The following is a 15,895-nucleotide window of genomic DNA, read 5'->3' on the forward strand; positions in this document are numbered from 1 at the left end:
ACCACAAAAACTTCAAGGCCTAAACTTGGAGACAAAGTGCTAAAACAGTTTGTCCCATACTATACAACTGTTCAGAATCACAAAATATTGGCATATCATTCATTTAAAGAGAAAACTGTGAAGTTACTGGAGGTGATCCAACAGCAAAAAAAAAAAAAAAAAAAAAAAAGGTTGATTTTACCATAAACTGTTTCTCATTATTTATAGAGACATAGCCACTGTACTAAAATTGTCATATTGACCAGTATGTCATTGATACCACTATCACTGCATGCATTCATTTAACACTTAGTTATCTCTGTCAGCATCAATGCCACATATATCCAAACAAGACTTGCTCTGTCAAAACAAGACCTGTGACCCAGCCACAGGAATATAGCTTCCTGCTGCTACACAACATTAACCTAATGTTTACACACCATTCAATTTGAAATCTTTGTTCAGGTCTCTTCTGTCACATGTAGCTAACTTTTGATCCTTAAAATCAACACTGCATCTGGAAGCGTTCTGCTGAAAGTCACCTGCTCCATTTTCACTCTCTTCCTCAAATTTAACAGAAGTAAGGTCAAGCATTCATTTAAACCTGTAGCTTGCCACTACTCTTAAAGTGGACATACTCCAAGCACAGCCTAGCTGCCAGCATGGAAAAGAGCTTTTGGGAGGCACAAAATTTATCCAGCACAAGATCTGACCAGCTGCAAGATGCCTGCCCTGCTTTTTCCTAGTCTCATAGGAGTTCCAGGTACAATCAGTCATCTTGTATTCAGTTTCAGGTGAATGCAGGTAAGCATTTGAAACAGCAAAAGGCAGGAAGAATGCTCCTTTGTCTCGAAACAACCCTGCTTTGACCATCTCATCTGACTGCAGGCTTTGTAGGAGGCATTTGTCACTCAGTCCTATCCCAGGGCCTACAGCAAAGGTTACACTTCTGTCCATAGCAATCTCAAAACCTTCCAAGTTTGAAGGAAGCTGAAGTGTCACAAATGGAAGCTCCAGTATGCTATCCATACACACATACTACATGCCTGAGGATACAGATGTAGGAAAGTAGGCATGGCACCTGTACAGCAGCTCACATGAGCAAGTGCAGCACAGCAAGGCAATAAGCTCAGTTACTACACTGCAAAAACACCACAGAGTTACATAAAATGGCAAGGAAAAAGGGAAAAGATACAGAATTGTAAACAATTTTTGTGATAGTAACACTTCAGGGTTTTTTAACCAGCTGCTCAGTTTTGTGCTCTATATTCAGTCTTCCCTCCTAACAGTTCCTGCAATGCAGCTTTTTCCCTGTTAATACAAACTGCATTATTCATAATCTAATTAGGCCTAAAATTAGGTATCCAGCCACATCAATACAGAAACATGAAAGTCAGGTTTCTCTTTTGATAGCTTTCTGAAACTTATACAAGATTTCCTATGGTTAGTTTGAAATCTCATGGCATAGATTTTGTCTGTGTGATATCTTGCCTTAAATACAGGACATACCAAAATAGCCAATATATTGGCTAAAAACATCATACTTCCTTGATCAGGGAACAGTTCTCTGAGGAACTAGAGACAGGAAAAAGTGACAAGTCCTGCAAAAGTGAGGCTGCACAGTCATGCTGTGAAAGAACTGCACTGCCAGATGTGCCACTGTCACAGAACCCTCTTATTGAGTAAATAATCATGATCTCTTTCTCTTTTGTTTTGGAAAATTGCTTTGTATATTGAAGTTTGTATTGGTATTTCTAATCTGTATTATTTCCATATCAAATGTGGTTTTTCCCTTCTGTCTCTATGCATTCAGAAAAAAAGCCCAAAAGCTACACTGCTGGTTTTCTCTGTGTTCATGTGAAATTTTGCCTTCAAATGCACTTACTTGGCTCTCACAAGCATGTTCAAGGGTAAAATCTGGATCTTTGCCACAACTGCATTCCTTATTGCAAATACATGCCAACCTTCAAAGTTCAGTTATTTGAGCAAAAACATACATTAATTGTTGTGCAAGGGGAGTGGAAAGTATATCAGATGAAGCACATCTGAAAGTATTTCACTGCACTCTTTGCTTGATAAATCATCATAAAGCTGGATCTATTCTCTTCTAGTTTTTCTATACAGCCATTAAGACCACACAGGTGAAGTTTTACAAAAAATCAAACTTAACAACAACCAAACAAGCATTCAGAATAAAATTACCTTCTCATATTTGTTATTCCAGGACTGGTCTAACAGGTATTGCAACATTTGTCAGCATAAAGTTATTCAGTTACATGTAAAAAATAATGGAATGCAAGGAGTGTGTTGCAATAAGCCAGTTTAATAGATACCAGCAACTTAAAAGGCATTTTTCTTTCACCTATGAAGGACAACAGTGAATAGCTTGGAAAGGTGCAAGCCAGGTAACCAAGAAGCAATTCTTAAAACAATACCTTCAATAATTTAGTATCAACAGCACATTTTACATGGGACAGAGCAAATGAGAGAAGTTCATTAACGTAAAACATTAATCACAGCTTTCATCTAAAAAGGCACAAATTTTATCCTTCACACTTGCTCTGAATAAAGCCCGAGTTTAACTTCGACTTGGAAAATGCTTATGGTTTGGATAGAGTAGAACTGATGAAGTTGACTGGTTTCTCCTCTTACACCTCAAGTGTACACTGAACCTATGAGGAAAAACCACCATCACTGCTATGACTGATAGTACTTATGCTCTCTCTGGAAAACATGTTGGTCTGTGTCACATCACAAGCTGGTATTATCAAAGCAAACTCTTTGAAAGAATCTGCAGATCAAAGTATTTATTAAATCAGTTGAAGAAAACACAGACTAAGGTACAGCCCACCTAGTGAAAGACTGGATGCATTGAGCCCCAACTTTCCCTTCACTTCCTAGAGGGAAGAGGAGGTAGCTATTCTAGCAGGGAACTTTTATAAAGAAGTGAGCCTGACGATGCCTCTGAAGAGGCAGCTCATAAGAGCACAAACCCAGGCCTGCTCTAGTAGAGGAGAAGAAGCAGACACAAGAACATCCTTAGGTTCCTGTTCTTTAAAGCTCTGTAGGGCTATCTGAACTGGTGCTAGCCAGGCATAGGGGGAGAGAAAGTAGAAGACCCCAGAACTGGTACACAGTCATTGAAACTAGATTTTCAGCTAACTGAATTACAAGTTTTCCATGCTACTTCCCATCAATGCCCTACAAATTTATCATGATGAAAAAAATTACTTCCTCTCTTAATTCCCCGTCCCCAGTCCTCAGCATCTCACACCACGTCTGAAGAACTGACTCTTTTGTGCTGGCTGCACCTAATTGTTTGCAAGAAAGCTTTAGATGCAATTTATTAAGACTCCTGTCCATTAACTATGGCTCATCAGACAGAAGGCATCTTGCCACTTTCCACCCCCGGCCATATTTTTCACAGTCCACTCCACCAGTCCAAGTTCAACCAAGCTGTCATCATCAGCAGGCTCCTGAATACAAACAAGCCTTCCAAGCTCAAGAACACAGGATTTCCTGAACCATATCAGAACAGGCACTCATCAAGACAATAACCAAAAGCATTTTAAACAACAATAACAAAAACGAAACCAAACCCAAACACCCCAACACAGGAATCTATTATTGTTAGTATTATTATTATTACAAGGTATGCAATAGCTTTTCCAGACAGTTTCTTTCTAGGCCCAAACATGTGCATTTCCTCATAGTAGGATGGTTCATGACCTCTATACAAACCTTCTCTATGAAAAGTCACTGATGATCCATGTGGAGAAACAGGCACTTCAAGCCTGGTGATGGAGTTGGGATGCCTCTAAGCATAAAAGTGCTTTATGCTATATACTCTATGGCAGTAACAACTCTTTAAACATTTCCAGCACGTCTACATGAAAATTAGACAGAGTTTGGCTACCAAGTTCTATGACCAAACCAATCCTTTCAAATGTATCTAATTCCACTGTTTTCCAGGAAAACAAGGGCAAGGGATGGAGATGACAACTACCTTGACCACTTGCATTACTGAGATTGCACTTTAGCCTTGCCATACTTTCTTCCCAAGAGACAGCAGCTCCCCTAAAAAGGTTACACACAATTCAGTAGAGATTCATTTCTTCTCATTAGAGGTTTTCCCAGTACAGGGTGGAGCAAGTCTCAGGGAGACAAAAAATAAAGAACACGGCTTCAGGGCTTGTCAATGACATCTAAACAATGCGACATTAGAGCCCAAGTGACCTGATTTTGGAAAGGAGGGATAGAAGTTGTTTTAAGTGAACTGGGATACAAACAGAATTAAATAGGTAAGCAAAGAAAGGGATAGAGAGAGGTAAAGCTGGAACGAAATATGAGTAGCCCAGGAAAGCAGGCAGAACCCAAGCCAATAAGAAAAGAAAGATCCTACAGGATGCTAACAAGAGAAAACTTTGGGTTAGCAGAGTAAGAAAGCTAGAATTGACATCAAGCCCAGAGGGTAAGACCACACACAAGCTGCAAAGCTTAAGTATAAGACAAACTAGATAAAGAAGGAAGATGACTGGAAAGGCTCTTGAAAGGGAAGGGGCTAGCAGAAAAAGGCACAAGAAAATGAAGTACATGCAAAAGCCTCAATCCCTTAGCACATTCCCATATGGGAATGGGATTCCAGATTTCAGCTCGCTGTTTGTTACTTGTCAGGTTGTATGTATCTATGCAACAGATTCCTTATCTGCAGGCTTTCAGCAAGCTGGGCAGTTTTCTTCAGAAACTCTTATTATGGTGTATCCATCATTCAGGTATTCAACTTATGTCTTTTTAATCACATTGTGTATTTAATTATCCATGTAAAGTGTGGTGAGGAGAGAGAAGTTAGACTACCCTCCCTTGGTCCCACTTTCCATGGCAACAGATTCTATCAGAGTATTTAAAGGTTTAAATTACTAGTTTCAAATCTTCCTGCTATTATCTTTAACAGACAAGCCAAAAGAGTGAAGTATACATCAGTACTTTGGATTTCAGGAAAATCTTAATTTGACATATTTAACAGATCTTATGAATCATCCCTTTTACATGACACTACACTTTAAGATTCAGTTTGCCTTAAATAAACGGAAAGATTTCTCTATTTTAACATGCTCATAGAGCCCTCTGGTTTGTGTGCTACCTAACATGTACCCATGTTTCAGGTGGACTTCCCAAGTGGTTGAATTCCATTTTCAGACTATTAAAATCTGAAAACCTGAAATAGTCAAGCAGCAAATACTGGCTCAGACACACCAAAGTGTCTATTCCATTTCACCTAAGAGACTTGGCTTGCTCAGCAAACAGGGACGTGGCAAGCACCAGTGGAAAAAAGTTATTCTTCTTTTCCATTAGCTCAGGTATAGGATGAAGCATTACTTTGGTTTTAATTACCAAAACGAGAACTAATGCATTTAAAGAAACAACCTCCATCAGCAGTTAGCATTAAATTACCAATCCTAGCCAGAGAAAGAGGGAATAAACATTTACAGGGCAAAACCCTGTAGGCAAGTTTAACAGACAATATCTGTAAAATGCAGAAATCAAAATTACATTATGACTTCTGCCTGTCTATTAGGAAATACAAAGGGATTTACCTTCCAACATCCCTCAGTGGTACAGTTTGATAGTCTGAGGATGTAAATGCAAATTCACATTCTTAGGAGTAAAAGCTGGACTGTTCTAACACTCAAGTTGTAACTGCCAGACTTCTGTTATTTAAAGGTACCACTGTTGCTTCAACACTTGCATCAGCCATCCTTTCCAACTGTGAAAAATTAAAAAGTCAACAGGCCCTAAACACTTCTACTGGTGCCCCACAGTCTGGGGCTTTGGAAGAACACCCTCTCCACTCCACAAAGAAATAAAACTGAGGGGAAAAAAAATAAAATTACACCTCTGAAAAAATAACTGCACCACAGCTCTTATACCAGTCAGTTTACATGTAGAATACTGTTACCTCATGGATAATTATGAAATGGTGTTTTTTTGAAATGAAAATTTAGCTGAAAAAAAGATTGCTGAAAGCAAGTGCCTCAGAATCTACCTGCTTCAGCTGTGCCATTGCACAAGCTAAGTCCATTTCTTCCAAGGCTGCAAAGCACAAAAACACAACCCACAATATATTTTCACAGTGAGTACACAATGAACTGCCATGCCAGTAGAGTCCTGCTGAAATACTAGAGACTTAGTTACATGTTCACAAGTGAAAAGAGAAGTGGTAAGACTGAAGAACCCGTACATGCTATTGCCCGCTATCACATCAACAACAGACCAAAGGCTCTGCCTCTGCTCTTCCTAGAGTTACATAAGGAAAAAAACCCACAAAAATCCCAGACCAAGTACTTGTATGTTTCTAGTGAGCAACATCACAATCAACAATCATGAGTATATTTCTTCAGTTTCTCACAACATCTCCTTAGTTAAAGTCTGTAGCATAAAACCAATTTTCTTAACACAAAAGAAGTACAACAGTTGACATCACATTACACTTCCTTAAGTATAAGATCCCCTTAACTTGAAATATGGTCAGTAGCCTTATAAATACATTAACTTTTTCCGTATGATTTTAAACATTTAAAGAGTCTAATTAAGCAGGTTCACACCACTAATCAACTTCTGCATGTTCCTGAACACTTTGGAAAAGAAACAGTAATTACAGCATCATAAAAAATGGTTCAAGACCACTCCTTTAATTGCTGCTCAGAACAATCCAGAAATACACCATGTAAATTTAATTCCAGCTGGATATATTTGACCCAATTAATTTCCAGTTTAGCCATAAACAACAAAAAGAAAAAAAAAAAGCAAAACAAATATGGATGTATGCATAAGCATAAACGTATGGGGCCTAATACAGATCTAGTCAAAGGAACATAGGAACTGTAAAATACAAGCAGTAAGGTAATGTAATATTATGTAAACTTAAAGAAAATAGCAATTCATGCATTCATATAATAAAAGACATAAGCATAATCAGTAACTACTCCTTTACTGTGCCTTCACTCTTACAATCCATGTTTGTGTTTAATGTGTTTATTCATGATTCAGTCACATCAACACATGTGAAGAGTATTCCACACTGCTTTGCAGCTGAAGATAAGCAAATGTAGCTACCACAAACTACAAACAGAACTGTTTAGCCTTAAAATCTGCAAACATCATAGCACACAAAGCATATTTTTTCCCATCTTAAACTTAAGCATTTGGAATAATAAGCTTATGATGTACTATCTTCCTCTAAAACATACACCTGTTTTCTGACATGTAGAAGACCAGAGGTATCTGAAACTACACAAGTCATCTTTAAATACACACTATAGTCTAGTTTTTCATCAACTGCACAGAAAAAAATTACTAACTCTGAAATACTGAAGACAAGTGCTTACCTTCAATCCTTTTTAAGGCCGACAGACAAGTATCCCGGCTTGGAAACTCAAACGGATTATTACAGGTCCGAATGGTGTCACATTCGCACTTCCCGTTGATTATGTTACAACCTGTTATAAGGTTTTCATTGCATGGTTCAAATCCAAGAAGCTGATCATCGTCCCAGTTTTCATCTAAAATAAACAAACAAACTTGCTCACTACTGGATTTCAGCTGCAGTACGTAATTTTCAGATGCTTTGGAGTTGGGTGGGATTCACTTCAAGTTCAACACAGTGCTAAACAGAAGATAACAGATTAAAAAAATAACAGACTAATCCAAACAGTGGGATTTGCCAAATACCATGTCTCACAGCTGTTCTACTGCCCATTTTGCTAAAGCAACTGGCATTGTTTACTTCCATCTGTATGAAAAACTGTCATGTCAGGCAAATGCATAGCTGTAGTACAAATGAGTGTTATTATAACAGAAATAACTTTTGCAGATAGTTGAAGTTATATTTGTAATACAAGTGAGAGCATTGTACAGAATCTGCAGCTGTTAGAGAAGTCAAAATTGAGTCAGAAAGAGAGCATTTTAAAAGATGATTAAAAAATGCATCACACAGAATTCACTCCATGGAGATAACTTTTTATTACAGAAAAGCTGCAAGATGCCAGACCTCTGATTCTGTTATATGACCAAAAATGAGTTTTCCAACAGTCCTCAATTATCATACATATTCTTGGAGAATTGATCAAGCACACTGCACTCCTTGCTGTCAAGGGTCTATGGATAGAGGGGACAAGATGAGTCTCTGTGCTTAAATAACTCCGTTCCTTTTGAATCAGTCCTGTCAAATGTGTGTAACTGGTGTTGCAGTTGTAACTGCCCATCTTCCTTTCAGGAGGCCACATGCAATAAGATTTTTTTTTTTTTTAAACTCCAGAAAGAACTACTAATCCAGTCAATCCAAAATTCCAAAAGATTACCAGTCCTACAATATTTCAGTTTTCTTAGGTCAAGTGCACATACAGAAACATCCCACCAAGTTAGAAGATTAATCAAGCCAGAAGATTAATCAAGATAGAAAACAGAATGTCCTGGATTTGAAGAGACCTTCATGATCATCCAGTTCCACCCCCCCCCCCCCCCCCGCATGGATAGAGACACCTTCCACTAGACGAAGGTGCTCAAAGCTCCATCCAGCCTGGTCTTGAACACTTCCAGGGCATCCATAACTTCTTTGGACAACCTGTTCCAGTGCCTCACCACCCTCACAGTAATGAATTTCTTCCTAAAATCAAATCTAGGCCTATTCTCTTTCAGTTTTAAACCATTCCCCCCCTTGTCCTATCACACACTTTTTAAAACAAGACTGAAGAAACTAAACTAGGCATTACATATTCTTCACTACAGAACAGCAGATGTTTTATAGACAGACAAACTTGGAAAACTAAGTGCTACAAAATAGTTGCACAGAGTCCACTGACTTCTACTAATGACAAAAGGAAAAAATTAGATATTTTTAATCTTTATATCCTTACATTCAACAGCAGCACCCACATTGCACATTCTAAGCAGTTCACTCCAATTTTATTTACTATCAACAAGCAAGTTTCCACTATAGATCCTGCCAAAAAACACCTCAAATAAGTTAATTGTGGGTTTCTTCTTGTCATTGGGGTTACCAGAGGCTGTCCTCCAGTATGAGAGGCCACAGCCAATACAAAACTATCATTCAGTAGACTGATGCTCAACAGAAGCCTAAAATCTAACAGCAAATAACAGTATATACATACACACTGAGGTTGGCAAGTAAATTCTTTCCACTCACAGAAATATGCAGAATATCCACTAACCTGATGTTTTTCCTGTTTTGGGGAAAAAAAAAAAGTATTTAGAAAGAGCTGTTTACCAATTCAGTACTGTACATGATCTACGGGAAGTGCCACAACAGATTCTCACCAGTATATTTCTCCCGGTACAACAATCTCCTTGCCTTCTATTATGAGCTGGCAAAGTAGCCTGCTGACAAAAAAGCACCGATAAACAACAAAGTCCATTTTAGATGTGAAGATGGGAACTTCCATGGGAACCTCATGGCTCTTCTCCATAAAAATAGCAAAGGAAGAGTAGTCAGTAACCCCAGGAAGTAATTTTTTTTCTTAGCTCAACCTATTATCCAATACAGCAGCTGTATCAATGAAAGTCAAAGGAAGTGCAGAAGTTCCTGAAGAGAAACTATTAAAATTCTTTCAAAGGAAGATGCCTCTCCTGTAATGCTTGGGACACACTCATTGTGATGAGGCTATGCATACAGAAGAAAAAAAAAACAAAAAAACCCTGAGAATTTGGAGAACAATAATACATCCTGTTTTTGAGAAGCCGGAATACAGCCTGGACAATTTGTATTTTAGAAGTCACAGCATTAATCCATGTAAGGACAAGAACAAAAGCTACACCTATGGTCGAAGACTCGCTGTTTGAAACTCTGTAACAGCAAGGACCACAGCTTCATGCACACCAACCCAAGAGCCTTAAAGTGTTTGTGTTGCTCCCTGTTTTGACACGACCATTCCTTCTGTACTCCAGCATGCAGGACAGGAGCCCAGAGGCAGCATGTGGGCTCTCAGCCCTGTGCTCCCAGGCCAGTGCAGCGCAGACTGGAAGGACACACAGATGGTGATGCTCTGCTGCTTTTCTAGCAAACTATTATAGAGCATTTGTGCTGCTTTGCCTTGTGGTATTTCAGCATTAGATCTTCCCAAGGCAGACAGATCAGCAGGATCCTGTCACACGAGAGCTGCCTGCCCCATGTAAGGGGGGACCCAGCTGCATGGAAAGCAGACTCGTCCCTTGCCCGTGGCAGAGCGCCTCGATGCAGATGCACTGCACAGTGTGGCACTGCACACACTGATCTCCAGGACAGGTTAGTGGTTGGTACCACATCTGCCAGCTCTCATAAGTTTCCAGAAAAGGAGGTACACAGGAAGCACGTGGCCCAGTAGTAGGTGCACCTGAAGTATTCACTGCCACACACCTCAAAAATTAGCTCAGTAGCTATTAAAGTCTTAATGAGAAGATAAATCCCTCAGTCATACTTGTTCAGACTATACTTCTAACATGTTGAATCTTCAAACAAGGTATTTATTTTTCATTACTGGGTGATAATAGAAAAAAGTTACATTCAGAGAGGAAGAATGCAAATCCAGTTTTAGCCTGCACATCATCTACCAGACTGCTTTTCACACAAGTTTATTTAGAAACAAGATTTCCATCAATGAAGTAGAAAACATGTAGCAAGAGCTTATTTTAGTTCAGTAAATCAGTGCCAAGTCTACCATAATTTTTTATGCAGACTAAAGACTGGCTCCTTTTCCTAGCTGATTTAGTCCTTTTATGAACAGAATTTCAAAGTCCTGTTAGATGAATAATTGTTTACCACTTAGAGTAAACTCTCAGAAGTCACATCAATATAGGCAGAACAAAATTCTTTGGAATGGAAGGTAGAACCACATGAAAGTATTCACATGAGCTAAAGGGATGAACCCAGCCTATCACCTCAATTCCAAGCTTTGGATACTTGATGCAAAGACATCTAGTGCTCTCCTTGATGCAGATAAATAGTGGTCCAGTATAGCATGCTCTCACCTTTAGAGGTCAACAATATTTTAACTGATAAGGGAATGATATCTTGTACAAAACATATAACATAGACTCTACTATTAAAAAAGATCTTCATGTCCTGGGGACTATTCTAAAAATAAACTTGTACACACCAGTGATTTGGGACCTGGGACAGTTCACAAATTATTCCACGCTGTATACCTTTTCCTGCACGCTCTGCTTGACCTCTATGGCTTCCTTTTCAGAAGACCGGTTTTTATGACTACCTCTCACATCTGGATGATGTGAACAAAAACTGAAATGTACTAATTTGTGAAAGCTTTATTTCTCTGCAAGCAGGGCCAAACAAACCCAAAATCTATGCCTCAAACCTTGGTATGCACATCCTACCCCCTAGCTACTTCTAGGATACCTAAAAACACAAAAATCAAGTGTGTACTTAACACACCAGAGGTTTTAGAAGCAATGCAGCTGAAAAGAAGCCCAAGTGAACTACTAGTTTTCATCCAAATTGATCTTTGTTTAGCTGTGATTTTCACCACTTCATTGCGCTGGCATGATCACGTAAGGGCAAAAAAATCAAAGGGCTGCACTTTTTAGCCATCCTGAACTGTCACTGGAGTCTTGTTATACAGTCACTCAAGTACCTTTTGCACACAAGCCTCAAAGAGTTCAAATGCTCCCAGCAGGCTCATAACTACAGCTTCAAAGTAATTTCTCTTTCAAATAATTTCTATCTACATGCAATTCCCCACTCCTTCCAACTCATTCAGGCAAGTTCCAGATAATAAAGTTTCAGATAATAAAGTAGGTCTGCATTTACTCAGATCAAAGTTAAGTCTTGGACATAGTACCTTTTTAATTCTTCCAACTGTGCTTTCATACCAAAAGGAAGGGAGACGTCACATTAATCCCAAACTTTTTTTCCTTTTCTCTTCTATCATTCATATAATCACTTGCTTTCTGCAAAGCTAATGTTTCAGCTTGCTAAAAATTCACAAACTGCTCTGGGTTGCTGAATTCCCAAGTCCTGTCATAGCACGCACCTAAAGTAGGGAAGAGGATTAAAGCATTAACAAGCTGAACAAGAGATCCTTAAACAGGTCTAGTCTGGGAAATGGTCTGAGAAATATGTCTCTGGTAAGCAGCATTCCATCACTTCTTCTGTACTAAATCCTACATACCAGCACTCACAACACAGCACCATGCAAGGCATGGTGGTCACAACTGAAGCATTCATCTCATTTGCCTGAAGAGCTGTCTGTGTTTTTAGAAAAGCATGCTACTAAGAAACTAACTTTAAGCCTTACTTTCAAGGCACACACTACCTCATTATGGTTACATTTGTTATTTATTATTACCCATTGGCAAAGGATCATCTCAAAACAGGTGCAAGCTAAAAGTACAAGGAAAGACCTTTTTAGAGACTGCTTCTCCATTGCTTAAAGTTTTCAATTCCTTCTGCCTGCCACAGAAACGTCTGTTTTGTGCTCCAACCCCTCTTTATTTCTGGACATTTAATGAATATCAGCTATTGTTTGGAGAATGCTATACTGCTCACCTTCAGAGTTTAGATAATGCATTACCTCGAAACAGCAAGAAACGCACTGAAACGATCACTAAAGTGCCACTGTTGAAAAAAAACACACAAGCATTTGGCCCATAATAATCTTATGTTTACCACACTACCCTTTGAACTGTAATTTAACTGGAGTGGATTGAGTCAACTCCCACAATTGACATTTAACTGCAGCATGTTACTCTGCTACTTCTGCCTTTTTTAAAGCATCCTACATAGCTCTTAGGATGCTGAAAAGAGCAAAGACACCGTAAAACACATTGATGACCTGGAAGTGAAAGTGTCCAGGTCACATCTTACAGATTCTAGCATCCTTTTAAATCTGGATTGTACGACAAGAGAGAAGCAATCCTTGTTAAGACTGGTACTGCCCTCTGGGAAACGGGAGGTAGAGGGGGGAACCTTTCAGAAACTGCTCCATGAAACTAGACCCTGCCACTCCAGCACACTGGCATATGCAACATTTTCAAATCAGTGCTATTCATTAAGACGGTATGAGACTCTGAAAGGATTCTAACTTGCTAAAATAAAAAAGGAAATGCTTCTTGCCAGTAGACTCTCGCTTCTCTTTGAACAGGAAAAAAGAATGATGGAAAGGAAATTCATGTTTTGGAGGAGCTGAACAATAGAAATGACTAATTGCCACTAAAGAATGCTTGAAATCCAACGCCAGACCTTGAAAAGCAGCAGAAGGAAAGATTAGCCTTGAAGTGAGTTTGAGCTCATACACTGGCTTCAATCCTTTCCCCTCTTGCAACTTATTCCTCCACTGAAGTCATGAATAAAGGACTAGAGCCGGCAGAAACTTTTATGGTAAGACACACAGCTGAGAGTTTTGTGAGAAAGCATTTTTTTCCACATCTTGGAATGGTTCATTTTCCAAGATCAAATCTTCATGTGGAATGTACAGCAGTACAAAAGGATTTTGCAGTTTCCTGAGAAAATTTCTAGTCCAAGCTAGAAAGCAGAACTGTACCATAACATTTAGATACCTCAGGAACACATGCATGTAATGTTTGTCTCCAACCTGACTGCCTGCTTTATCTTCGCATGTTATCTCAGGTGACCAAATCCTCAATGCAGTGAGAAAGATTTTCATTGCAGCAGCTCTTCTTGTGTCTAAAGACAGTTATTTCATACTAAGGAATGCAGAAAGTATTTAAACAGACCTGATTTCCAGTGAATTATCAGAAACTTCACAGAAGTCTTGAGGAAGACAAGGAGATAAATGGAAATGTTAAGTGAAGCATGTGACATGGACAACTACTGCAAGTTTTGAAGTTTTCCCCACACTGTCTGGAATGTTTTACTTCTCCAGGTACTCCCCTCCACCTTTTTTTTTTTGGGGGGGGGGGGGAAATTATAGCAAGTTTATAAATGAAAGGAACAAATGCAAATATCAGAAAAATTGGGGGGCAGTGGGGAAGGGGGAATGGAAGAAAGGAGGGATGAGGAGGAATGTGTTTTGCCTTTTGGTTTTTTATGACTTTCACTCTAAGGGTTATTCACAGCAAAAGTAAATGGTACTTCCAAAAGCCTTCTTCCCCAAAGATGGTCTGAAATAATAAATCATGAGTTTTACATTTATACACCTGAAAAAAAGATTTACAAGCAAATGATCTTAAACCGATGACCAGAAACACGTCTTGTTCGTAAATAGCTAACTGAAAATACTGCACTGTGTCCCAGGATTTAACTGGTCAGGAAAAGCCTCTGCCAGTACTCCCCTGATTAGAACGAGCATGGACAGCGGTCTTTCAGCTGTCATAGCAGATTTTTCCTCTAGCTCTAGAAAACGAATTGCAAAAATAACTGCTAAAGCCTCAGGAAAGGGCCAAAGCTTCATAACCATTTTCCAAAGCAGTCTAAAATTCCATTTTTTTTTCCAAGCTGCACTCTGCACCCACATGCCTCAGAAGCCTGCATGTACAGCAGCACGCATCAGCTTCACTGCAAACAAGCAGTTGGCTGGCAGCTTGCTGAAGCTGCTAGGCAGAGGCAAAGCTGACAGGAGTAGGAAAAGTTTTGTCAAAGACAAATTTTGGAACAGGGCCACGAGTAAAGCAACCTATACCAAGAACAGTCCACACTATTGTAAGAAATCTGATATCCTAAATATTTTGCCACTTTCCCCCCCCAGTCATTAATGCAGCACCACTGAACACCATCATTACAACATATTGCAGAGGAATTGCACCCCACCTCTTAGTCACAGAAGACTGCAGGAAAAACTCAAGCCTGGATTTAGAATTACCCTCAGGGCTTCTTTTCATTTCCTAAAACCTAACTTAGAGATAGACATCAAGTTCAGCATTTCTATTGTGAAAGCAGCACAGGTTACATCAGTGCATGTAACACCATTATCAGTATGACCCCAGCTTTTTATCAACAACCCACCAGTGAGGGGAAGAAATACCTCCACACACACATCCAGCCTTTCTAAAAAAATCTTGAGGAAAATACAACACAGCCTTCAGCAAAACACTGAAATTTAATTCATTTCAAGGATAAATGACCCAACAGAATGGGCTCTCTTGGATTCAGAAACATTAGACTTGCTAGATTTTTCACCAATTAAAAAAAACAACCAAACCCAAGCCCATCCAAACAAACAAACCTCAACCAACAACTGAAGCCTAACAGTGGCTATATAAGGCTTAAAGTTTAGGAAATGAGTAAGAACATGGGAATTGGTGCATGCCTATGAGCTAGTCAGTGCTTTTCCTCCTGCCCACAACTCTTCCATCCCCAGCTTGTTTTCTTATTCAGTATTAATAAAGACTTGCACAATCCTGACCCACAAAGTGGTGTTAGCATGATTTGCAGATTCTCAAGTTAAGTACCCAGTATACCCAGTGAAAGCTGTTAGGGACTGAATACTGCCTCTGGTAAAGGTGTGGATGGCTTCCATTCTTCCCAAGACATTGGAAGGGCTTACCTCCCCAAAACAAGGCCAAACTAGTCTGTTTAGACAAGAGCTCCCCCAGGGACTATTTTTAAATCCCTACACTTACGTGAAATTTAATCTATGCAAAGTTATTTTCCCATCGTAGTTTATGTTGGTAAGTTTCTCCATACACATAAGCTTTCTGTGTCAGTATCAGTCATTTTCCAAATTCCAGTACAGTCAGACACAACCGGTGTCACTCAAAGTCTTAGGAAAAACCCTGAGTTTATGATTTCCAAGTTTACATTCCCTGTGGATTAAATGCATTCTCAAATGAAAAGCAGTTTATAAGTCACAAGAGATACTTAATAGGTCACCTCTACAAAGTATTTAATCCATTAAAACACAGAAACATTTGGTTCTGCCTGCAAGATCCTATAAACTTATTGAGATGA

At 39.2% G+C, this 15,895-nt stretch overlaps 1 protein-coding gene across 2 annotated transcripts in view; it reads right to left on the bottom strand.

Moving 5' to 3' along the window:
- CRIM1 (cysteine rich transmembrane BMP regulator 1) overlaps positions 1–15,895 on the bottom strand; it is a 175,866-nt gene that overhangs the window by 153,727 nt on the left and 6,244 nt on the right. The window contains exon 2 of one of the 2 annotated variants that reach the window (XM_041404140.1): positions 7,365–7,538. In XM_041404140.1, the coding sequence (XP_041260074.1) occupies positions 7,365–7,538 (174 nt within the window). Of the gene's footprint in view, positions 1–7,364; positions 7,539–15,895 lie in introns of those variants that run through there. The other variant, XM_041404143.1, reaches the window with a different exon arrangement.

Source organism: Onychostruthus taczanowskii, unplaced genomic scaffold (assembly GCF_017590055.1).
Source record: "Onychostruthus taczanowskii isolate IOZ18803 unplaced genomic scaffold, ASM1759005v1 scaffold21, whole genome shotgun sequence".
NCBI classification, from domain to species: domain Eukaryota; kingdom Metazoa; phylum Chordata; class Aves; order Passeriformes; family Passeridae; genus Onychostruthus; species Onychostruthus taczanowskii.